Consider the following 11,109-nt stretch of genomic DNA (forward strand, 5'->3'; position numbering starts at 1 on the left):
GGAAGTGGAGGGGACTGCGGCGGCTCGCCTGCCTTCTGAGGCTCCACGCCAGTGGGACCAGTTCCGGGCCAGGAAGGGGGCCTCAGCCAGATCTGGCCCGGGCCTGCCCTCCAGGCCGGTTTCGGGAGCACCCCCTGCTTGACCCCTACCGACAGAAGCTGCCAGAACCGAGTCCCAAGCAGGGTTAGGGGAGAGGTGCCACCAGACTGACGCTGCCTCCTAGCGGGGTGCGCAAAGCCAGGGGTACCCCTCCCCTGTTCTGGCCCTTCTCCCTCAGAGCCGTCCTGCCCCTCTCTGAGCAAACCCTCCCCCTGCTGGCTCTTCTGTCTGTACTTCAGCTAGCTCCCCAGGTGCTGCTTCAAATCTCAGGAGCACTGATGAGAAAATTCTGGACTCTAGGGATTTTCTAAGGCCCTGTGGGTAGAGCTCTGACTGGTAGGTGGAAATTACGAGGAGGCAGGTTTCTCAAGGAAGCCCTTTGTAACAATCAGAGCCGCCCAGCATGTCCCAGAAAGTGGTCATGAGCTCCCCATCTGTGGGAGTATGCAAGCTGAGGCTGAAAAGCCATGGGTCAGGAATGCTGAAAGGGAGAGCCCTGTCCAAGGACAGTCTAGATGGCCCCCAGGATCAAGGGAGAGACCCCCCCAACCTCCCCCAGACCCCTGTCTGCTCTGCACTGCTTGTGGTTCTGGGAGCATGGAACTGCTAAGTGACATGCTGGCCTCCCTGAGCTGGGCTTGTTCACATGCAGGAATGAAGAGAAAAGGACCAGTGTTTATTTTTTCACATCCTACCATGTGCCAAAGTTCCCAATTCTTCCTCAAAAGTCATCCTTTAACCTCACTATAACCCTAAAAAGCAGGTCTTTGTAACATCCATCTTATAGACAGACAACTGGGGGTCAGAGGGATTGGGTAACTACAGGTCCTACAGCCCTAGTATTTGAACCCAGGTCTGTCTGACCCAAAGCTTTACTCTTTCCTTCATATTTTGTACCTCCCAATACCTCTGGGCTGGCTTTTCCCACTGGAGCCCACCACCCCACAGCTGCCAACACACCCCTGGTCTTTACTCATCTGAGTCTTCCCCTAGAGCAAGTCCCACCTCCTGGAGGAGCCCTCCAGCGCACCTTGGCTTCCAGGTCTCGCCCTCTTCCCAAATAAAGGGAGGGAGACTGGGTCTCAGAAGTGGGACTAGAGGGAAGGATGCTTAAGGAAGAATGGAAATTATTAACACAGTGTTACAGGGATCAAGATCAAAATGAATTCTTAGATGAGTGGGACTTAGTCTCAAAGATGTCTGGGGGGTGGGGGGTGGCAAGAAGCTCATCTTCTCGGCCCTCAGTTTCCCCCTCGACAAAGGTAGCTCCAGTTCCTTACGTCCCCTCCCCCTACGTCCAGGGAGAAGAGGAGGATAAGACCTCAGGTTTGGAAATTGATACACACATTATCCGCCAGAAACGGAGTGCCTACCACGTGCCATGCACTTTACACACCTCACCTATTTAATGCTCACACAGCCCATGAAGTAGGTGCCTCATCCCCACTGTACAGATGAGGAAACTGAGGCACAGAAAAATGAAGCAACTGACCCAAGGGACACGGTTTGTAAGTGGTGGTTCCAGCATTTGACCCAGTTCTCTCTCACTCTGGAGTCTGAGCTGTTTCCGCCCTAGGCAGCTCCGCTCCCACCCCTCCACCCTCATCCCCACCTCAGGGCGGAGGCTCTCAGCACTTTAGACCCCCTCCACCGGGGTGGGGGGTAGTCTCTGAGAAAATGGGAAGGCATCAGCTTCTTTTTCTAAATGCTCAAGCTCTGGGGATGGTCTGATTTCTGATGTGAGGGGTGTGTCAGGGCAGCCTCCAAGGACATCTCCATGGGATGTGCTATGGTCTGAATGTGTCCCCCAAAATTCATATGTTGAATCTTGCCCCCCAAAGGTGATGGTATCAGGGAGTGGGGTCTTTGAGGTGCTTAAGGCATGGGATTGATGCCTTACGAAAGAGGCTCCAGAGAGCCCCCTAGCCCTTTCCGCCATGTGAGGACACAGTGAGGAGGCACTGGCTACCAACCAGTGAGGGCCTCCGTCAGAACATGACCATGGCAGCGTCATGATCTTGGACTTCCAGTCTCCAGAATTGTGAGAGAGGTCTCTGTTGTTTATAAGCTACCCAGTCTGCCGTATTTGTTATAGCGATTCAAACAGACTAAGACCCGGGGCCTTTTGTGACCAGTGCTAAGTAAATGTGCAATCCACCTTGATGATGTCGCGTGAACTCCATGGTGAGACACACCCTGGCTTCTCCTGAGTGTACCTAGCTTCTGGCATCTTGTCTTATCAACCTGTGACCACATGAGGCTGTGTCATGTCGTTATGGCCCACCTTGGCCCGTTCAGCCTCACTCAGGAGATTGGCCCAAATCAGAGGATTCCTACTTCATGAGATGGCTGGACACTCTCCCACTCCCTGAGCCTTGAGCATAAGGGAACAGAGATCCTAAAACATCACAGATGAGTGGATGCTGGGGCAAGGATGCTCGTAGGACCTGAAAGGAGATAGTGAACCAGGGGTGGAGTGGCCTGGGAGGGGCTGGGCAGGTGGGAGCTTGTCCCCCCCAAGCCAGTTCTGAGCCCTTCTGACTAATGCTGCTCATGGCCACCCAGGGTAGTGTCACAGTTGGAGGGGTGAGGTCCCCTTCCAGCTCCAAATTTCCTGCCCCAAATGGGCAGGTGAGTGCCTGGGCACGAGGTGAGTGCTCTGGGGCCTCCTGCCGGCACTTGCAGCCTTCATTTCTCCATCTGGTTTGGGGGTCTGAGGTGCTGTGGCCTCAGACCCCCATTCCTGCCTCTTCACCTGGCTGCGGCTCACACTTTGCTGAAGTAGGTGGCCACCTCCTTGCGTGAAGGCCGGGACCCGCCCCCAGCCCAGCCATTGCCCACCAGTGGCTCCTCCTGGCTCAGCCGCAGGGGTGGCTTGCACTCGTGCCAGCGCGTGAGCAGCCTGTTCGTGGTGCCTTGATCGGTGATGCCGCGCAGCTTCTCCCTCTCCTCGTTGGCACCGTCTGTGGCAGTGGGAGCAGCCGAGCCAGCAGGGACTGCAGCCAGCGCCCCATCGCCGTGACCCAGCTCCAGGTCATGGATCATGGCCTCGAAGAACTGCTGGATACAGACCTTGGCAAAGGCCTTGGCGTGCTCCGTGCCTGTCTCATCGAAGAGCTTGCGCTCACTGTCGATGTAGTGGGACCAGTACTTGCTTTTGAGGAAGGCGGCCTGAGTGAAGCAGGGCCGCACAGAGCGCACGACGAATGCCAGCAGTGTGGTCAGCAGCACGAAGGACCAGCCCAGTGACTGCAGGGGAGAGAAGAGAGAGTCAGCTGGGCACTGCCCTCTAGCCTCCCAAACCTGTCCAACCCCCCAAAGCACACTCCATGTCAGGGCCTTTAGGGAAAAGAGCACTGACAACAAAGAGCAAATGATAGCACCTCTTGGCCTCCACTTTCTCTTCTGTAAAATGGGCATAGACCTACCCATCTCATGGAAATGAGACCACGTGAGTAAAATGCCCTGTATGTAGGTCTGGCACTCAGTACACAGGAGTTAGCTGGGCAGACCCTGGAAATAGGCTGCATGGGTTTGCCTGTCTCCACTACAGGCGTATCCCAGAGATATGGTGGGTTCTGCTCCAGGCCATTACAATAAAGCAAGTATTGCAATAAAGTGAGTCACACGAAGTTTTTGGTTGCCCGATGCATATAAAAGTTATGTTTACACTATACTGTAGTCTATTAAGTGTAGAATAGCATTATGTATAAAAAACAATATACATACCTTAATTAAAAAATACTTTATTGCTACAAAATGCTAACCATCATTTGAGCCTTCAGTGAGTTATAGTAGTAACATCAAAGATCATTGATCACAGATCACCATAACAAATATAATAATGAAAAATTTGAAACATGAGAATAAGCAAAACGCGACACAGAGACATGAAGTGAACAAAAGCTGTTGGAAAAATGGCGCCAATAGACTTGCTCGATGCAGGGTTGCCATGAAACTTCAACTTGTGAAAAATGCAATGTCTACAAAGCCTAATAAAGTGAATTGCAATAAAACGAAGTATGCCTGTCCTTAATGGTTGACTAGGAGCAAAGTGTCTCCCACCTACAAAACGGGGCTGTTGATAGTACCTATCCCATTGGGTTGTTCTGAGGACTAAATGTGATAATAAACTTAGCACAGTGCCTGGTACCTAGTTAGTGTTCAGTAACTGTTAGCCACTATTATTAGGCCAACCAGCCCTCAGTAAGCATGCCTCTTCCTTCAGGAAGCCTTCCTTGACCTCCCATAGTGACGCTTCCTCCTCTGAGTCCTGTATCTCTCCTCCGGCTCCTGCTAGTGTCTGCCTTTCAGTCAGCAGCGCTCAGTCAGCGCTTCCTTTGTGTGGGCTCTGAGCTGGGCTCAGGGGTCACCGAGACAAAGTGGACAATTGCTCAAACTCCATGCTGAAGAGCACCGGATGCTTGGGTGCTAGTTCTGTTCTTCCAGTTACTCACTGTGGGGAAGGCTGCTCCCCCAGTCTGAGCTTCAGGGTCAACCCCAGTTGCACAGAGAAGCACTCGGCCAGATCAGGATGGGGAAGCAGGGCAACCCAGATGCCTGTAGTGGGGCAGTGGGTTATGGCAGAGTAACCATCAGGTGGGGAGGTGCAGAGCATGTGCTGGGTGAGGAAGTGTGGACCCTGCTCGGCTGAATCTCCTGAAGTTTCAAGTAACGCTGGACAATCTCATTTTCATGGGAAAATTTCTGGGGTTTAGATGATGCCAACTAATTCTAAAATTGAATTTCGAATTCAACCCCTGAAGGCCAAATGAAACATGTCTATAGGCCAGGCAGCCTGCCATCTGGGGGCCCTTTTAGTTTATGAGTTGATGGTTTAAAGGTCAGGTGGAGGGACAGCTGCCCCAGGCCCCGAGGCCTGGGATGACGGACAAGTACCCACAGGAGAGGAGGTGCAGGCTGGGAGGGAAGCAGAGTTCAGATTGTACGCTTGGAGCGTGAGGTTCACATGGGTGCCTGGTGATGACGCAAAACCCACAGGGGAGAGTCCAGGCTGGAGGGGGAGCGGGGGTGTCTGGATTCGCTGGAGCAGGGTGTGCATGTTTCTCCAGGCTTGCAGGGCAGGCCCAGCCCCCTGTCCCCTCCCTGACAGCCTGGGTCCCTGCCTGGGTCTTCCTCCCCACGCACAGTAACTGCAGAGGAGGTCTGAGGGGCAGAGGACGTGGGAGCGAGGCTGAGGGACCTGAGCTCTAGATTTCCCCATCAGTGGGTCCTCCATCCCTTCCTTTGGGGCACATCCCAACAGTGCATCCCCCTCACTCAGGCCTCCCTTCCAGGGGCACCGGCCCCTCAGCTCCCACTCCCTGAGCAGGGAGCACCAGCTGGGGACATTTGCCAGGGAAATGTACCCAAATTGCCCAGCCACACACTGGCCTCACCACTGCCCCGGCCTGGAAGAGGAAATGGATGCAGATTCCCCCAGATTTCCAAACTGGAGCTCAGGGTGGAGGATGAGGGGCTGGCTGAGCAGTTGGGTCCCCTCTGGGGACCTCAGCACAGGGCACAGTGCTCCTTTCCCAGGTGGCACTGGCCTGAGGGAAGACACATGGTTCTGCCTTCGGAGGCCCTGGCCTCCTTTGGGGAAATATGCCCCTGCCCCCATGGAGCTCCGTCTGAGGAGGGAGACCCAGCCCTGGCTGGGGGCCTACATCTATTTGGGGAAACATGACCACATCCTGAGGAAGCCCCATTTCGAGATGGGGGATGGGGTCCTTTCTGAGGGACCCGGTCTGTGAGGGGAGACCCAGCCCAAGGCCATCTGGCCCCTTACCTGCGAGACGCAGCACAGGTAGCACACGGCCACCTCGCGGGCCAGCAGCCAGTCGCCGTCACAGACCTCGGGGCAGGGCACCCGGGTCAGCAGGCGGGCGAGCTCGGGCGGGGGCAGGCCGGGGGCCAGACTGCCGTTGCCCAGCATGGTCATGGGCACAGCAGTGCAGAGGGCACAGAGGAAGCACTTGCCATCCAGCAGTGTGACGGCCACCCAGACGACGGGTGCGATGAGGGCGCGCTGAGCCACGGAGCAGAACACGCAGCGCGGCACGGCGGCGTCCTTGGCCCGGTGGCCCGGTGGCCGCTTCCACTCTTCAGCCAGCATGGACACGTTGCTGTTCATGACTAGACCGAGCAGAAAGAGCACCAGAGGTGGCGCCAGCAGAATGCCGGCGCTGCAGGCCACGTTGTAGCCCGGCAGGCAGGGCCAGTTGAAGGCGAGGGCGGAGTACACCTGGGCGCTGGCCAGGGTCACGATGCTGCAGGTGCCATTCATGAAGACTCCTGCTTGGACTGCAGGAACTGGAAGATCATCCGGAACTTGTCCATGGTGCCCCGCACGGGGTCTGCCGGCCTCCTCCCACCTCACTGCTGCCTCAGGATGGCCCCTGAGGCCCACTCTGCCCACTGAGTGGGTACTTCATGGCTGAGATGGGCAGAGCTCAGGGCGGAGGCTGAGGCCACTGTCTCTTTGAGGAACCTTCTAAGTCAGGTGCTGGCCGAGAGGGCACAGGTTGGCCAATCCCATGGGTGCAGCCAGGGTGCTGCCCCTCCCTGCCCTGCCCTTGCTGGGTTTCTCTCTCTCCACGGCTGGCTCTGGCACTGGGAAACCACGAGGACCATGCCTGATGGGGACCAGTTCTCTGTGGGCTGGGAGGAGGGCAGGGAAGGAGGCTCAGACTTGTCCGGGAAGACACTGTCTCCAGCAGGGTTGAGGTTTGGGAGAAACTAGGGATGCTGCAGAGGCCTGAGCTTCTGGACCTTGTCCCCTGGGCTCCTAGGAAGCATGTCGCCCTCCTTCTGCCCTTCTCATTGGGTCTTTCCTCCATGCTGTGTCAGGATCCAAGAGGGCGCCTCCATCTGCTCAGACAAGGACGGTCTGATGATGTAGCGATGGCAGTGGTGGTGGTGGCTATAATGGGGTGATAATGGTGGTGGGGATGGTGTTAATGGTGGTGATAGTGGTCACAGTGGGGATGGGGATGGTGGTGGAGATAGCGCTAAATGAATAAAGTAAAAAGCCCTAAATTTGGAGTCAGTGGACTTGGATCTGAGGGTGCTGGGTCCCCTCTCTGCCAGGCAGAGAGCTATAAGCATAATGCAGACGCTTTTATGTCCTGTCTGCTTGTGTCTTGGTGGGTGCGTCTGTGTCTTTGTGGATTACAGATGAAAAATCCTTTCCTGGCTCTACCTCCTACTTCTACTCCGCCAGATCAAAAAATAAAGGAGTGGGCGGTAGGGTTTCAGGCCTGGGGCTGGGGACTCCAGAGTGTCTGCAGGAACCAAGACAGGGACCCCTCCACCAGCATAGAAAAGTGGAAAGGGGCTTAAAGGGCTCCCTTTGATGTCGCCAGCTCTCTCAGAAGAGTGGGTCAGATCCAGCTCCAGCCAGATGGCTTCTGTCTGGGGCGAGAGGGTGAGGTTGGGGCTGCTGAGGCTGAGCGAGAGCCTGGGCAGGGCAGCTCCCTGGGACCCTCAGATCTGTGTGCCCGTGTGTGTGTGTGTGTGTGTGTGTGTGTGTGTGAACTTGCTGTGGCTTTGGGCTTCAGTGTTTGTGGCTCTGTGGTGTGTGAGTGTAACTGTAACCAAGCAGGGTCCTGTGGGGCCTTCCTGGGACAGACCTCCCCCGCACCAGCCCCAACCCATGTCCTCCACCTGCCTCTTGTTTGTAGCAAAGCTTTCATCTCCCAGGCCTCCCCTGAGACTCAGAAGGCTGGCTTAAGAGTTAATGGTTAGGAAACATGAAGATGTAAAAACAAAGACTAGCTGTTGTGCTGGGAAACTGGTAGGAGTTTAGATGACGGGCCAGCCACAGAGCAGAGGCACAGAACTCCCGGTTCCCTGAAGACACAGATAAAGGTGTGACACACGTTCCTAAATTCTTTTTACAGGAAGCCGACCCCTGCCAGATGAAGACTGCTGAATCAAGCAGATGTTCCTTTCCCACCAACACTTGTCCCCCTAGTATTGGCCTTTTGAGTGGTGAGCAGCGGAACTTGGGTTCAGTACTGGCCTCATCCTCTTACGTAACCACGTGAGTGGTCTTTGTGTCTGTGTGTCTCTGTGTTACTGACAAGAACTGGCACTGACCGGGGCTTCCCCTGGGTCAGGCCCTATGCCGGCACTCCACATGCATCACCTCATGGGATCCTCGTACAACGCCATGGGGTAGGTTTTATTGTCCCCATTTCACAGAGGTTGAGACTGAGGCTCAGGGAGGTTAAGTGACAAGTGTAGGGTTCAGAACAGACCTCCCCAAGATGTGCTACTTTGGCATGTGGGTTATTTTGAGCTAAAGGCAGTAGAGACCCTGTGGGCTCGAGAGAAACTACTGCTCCTCCCTTAACTAACTACAGGAATTTAAATTGGGGATTTTTCCCAGAGAAAGAGTTATTCCCAGAGGTAAATTTTATCTAAGTGGCACCATCTATATGGCAGGGCAAACACCTAGTTACCAAACATCGGCTCATCTTCTTGTGCAACCGCACCTCATAGAGTTAATGAGAGCTGATGGCTAGCTAAGAGGAATTCTTGAGCTTGTCTTTCAGAGCAACAGACAGGGGAACAGCTTGTAAAAACCCCTCTGCTTGTAAGCTGCCTTCACTGACTAAGCTTGCTTTAGTTATTTTTTCTGTCTTTCCCTTTTTTCCTCTTTAATTGCATACCTTCCCAGCTTCACATAACCCGACTGTCTTACAGGAACTTGGAGCCAGTTCTTGTCCAGTGCAAGCCAGCTGAGGCTGGTTGGGACCACCAACCCTAAAACTGGGTCTACAGAGGTGTATGATGAATGGCCTTTTGACGTCAGAGGACTGGAAAGTTTACCCCCAGATCACGCTAAGTGCCTGTATACTTGAATATGCAGAAGCATGTAACCCAGATACACCTGTGCAGAACACCAGTTACCTCACGTTTTTCCTGCCTCCAATCACCTTTCCCCATGCCAAGCCCACCTGCTTGTTCCATAGCTATCCCAACCCCCTCGCCTTGGGGGAGGCGGATCTGAGGCTTTTTCTCCCGTCTCCTCAATTGCCTTCCTGTGAACAAACGCTTCCTCTGCCGCAAATCTTGGCATCTCAGAGTTTGGTTTGCTGTGTGTTGGGTAAACAGACCTGCTTTGGTTAACACTTATCGTCCTGTGAATGAGCCTCCTGCCCTTGGAAGCCCCAGGCCCCTATCCTACTCCTTAGCTCAGGATGGCGTAAGTACCTCATTTTACCTTTCTGTCTCTGACACTCTCATGTATGTGAGACTCCCATACGTACGAAATTAGATTTCCTCCTGTTCATCTGCCTTGTTTCAATTTAATTCTTAAACAAGCCAGAAGAACCTAGAAGCGTAGAGGAAAGTTTTCTTCCTTCCCAGCACCAGCTAAAAGTTACACAACTTGTAGGTGAAAGAGTGGGATTTGAACCCAGACCAGGTGGGAGTTGGGGGTAGGAGGGTGGGTGGAGGAGGAGGCAGGGAAGTGTGTTTTGTTTTTGGTTTTTTGCCTTTCTCCTCCAGCTGAATGAGGTTCTCCTGCTCTACGAGTCTGGGTAGAAATGCTAGTGTGTCACAAGCAGGATACAGGTGGGGAAGTATATTGCTCCCCTTAGCCCTCAACCTGGGCCTTGGGTAACTGGAGCATCCAGGCTGGTGGCCCCTGGAGGACCCTGTTGGGGACTCCCAAGGGGCACAGCCACAGGTGGAGAGTAGGATGAGAGAGACCCAGCAAATGAGGCCAGGAGTCCAGGAGGAGTGTGGCTCCAAAAGGCTGTCTGGAATCTCTGTCTTCCATCTATAGTGGACACGGCTCCCTGTTTGTAGCCGATGTGCCCTTTTCGTGGTGCCCAAATTGGCTTCAGGTGTCTTCTCTAACCACATATACACTCTGCAAAATACGTGGAAAAAAACAGCTTGATTGGATTCTAAACCCATTATTCTCATTATCACTAGAATTTTGATTACAGTTATTTTTTAATTAATTAATTAATTACTTTTTGGCTGCATTGGGTCTTTGTTGCTGCGTGCCGGCTTTCTTTTTAGTTGCGGCGAGTGGGGGCTACTCTTCGTTGTGGTGCGTAGGCCTCTCATTAAGGTGGCTTCTCTTGTTGCAGAGCACGGGCTCTAGGCGCCTGGGCTTCAGTAGTTGTGGCTCGTGGGCTCTAGAGCACAGGCTCAGTAGTGGCACACGGGCTTAGTTGCTCCGCGGCATGTGGGATCTTCCTGGACCAGGGCTCGAACCGATTCTTGACCACGGTGCCACCAAGGAAGTCCCTATAATGATGTCTATACCCATCTCTGTCCCTCTAGTAGACAGTGAGCTCCTTGATGGTGGGGCATATCATCTGTGTATCCTCTCTTCCCTACTCCCTGGCATAGTAGTGCTTTCTATGCAGTAGGCACCTATAAGTGCTCAGTATAAGAAAGCAAGAGTATAGATTGCATTCAGTGGCTTTTCACTGGTCCAGATGCTGCTTCCTTGCAGCCCAAGGTAGGGGCCCTGAGCCTCCTTTCCCTGGGCTGGAGTTCACCCCTGCTGACTGGACCATGTCCAAGGTCTCCCTCCTCCCTTCCCCCACTACCCCCAATCCCTGCTAACACTTTGCCTAAATCTTTCCCCACCCCAGTACTATTTCAGACATTGACATGGCCTGACCACAGCAGGATGGGAGGGGAAATGCTGAGCTGCCGGGATTGTCCATCCTACAAGGTCCCTTGGCAAGCACCCAGGAGAACAGAGATTGCCCGATATGGAGGGGGTTGGGCTCCAGGAGGGCATCCAGGGGCCCCTGTGCTGCCCCCATGCCCTGAGGACCAGAAAAGCGTGGGGTGAACCCAAGTCTGTGCATGTCTGTGGCCACCAAGCACAATAACAGGATGCGTGTGTGTGTGTGTGTGTGTCTGGTGAGTGAGTCATCAGGGAGGGGCAGAGACCCAGAGGAGCTCACAGGCTAGATCTCCCCCAACGCTTCCGGTTTGGGCTGCTAGAGCTTGAGTGGCAGTTCTTCCAGC

The 11,109-nt window shown here is 54.2% G+C and overlaps 1 protein-coding gene across 1 annotated transcript; it reads right to left on the bottom strand.

Annotated features, from left to right (window-relative positions):
- Nucleotides 1-2,750: 2,750 nt before the first annotated feature.
- Nucleotides 2,751-6,441, bottom strand: CALHM1 (calcium homeostasis modulator 1). The gene is given in 4 exon segments (XM_029244715.1): nucleotides 2,751-2,793; nucleotides 2,835-3,348; nucleotides 5,891-6,393; nucleotides 6,396-6,441. Coding segments are annotated over 3 exon segments (1,032 nt in total). The 3' UTR covers nucleotides 2,751-2,793; nucleotides 2,835-2,865.
- Between the last annotated feature and the right edge of the window lie 4,668 nt (nucleotides 6,442-11,109).

This window comes from Monodon monoceros, unplaced genomic scaffold (genome assembly GCF_005190385.1).
Source record: "Monodon monoceros isolate NGI ecotype Baffin Bay Population unplaced genomic scaffold, NGI_Narwhal_1 Super_Scaffold_4, whole genome shotgun sequence".
NCBI classification, from domain to species: Eukaryota; Metazoa; Chordata; class Mammalia; order Artiodactyla; family Monodontidae; genus Monodon; species Monodon monoceros.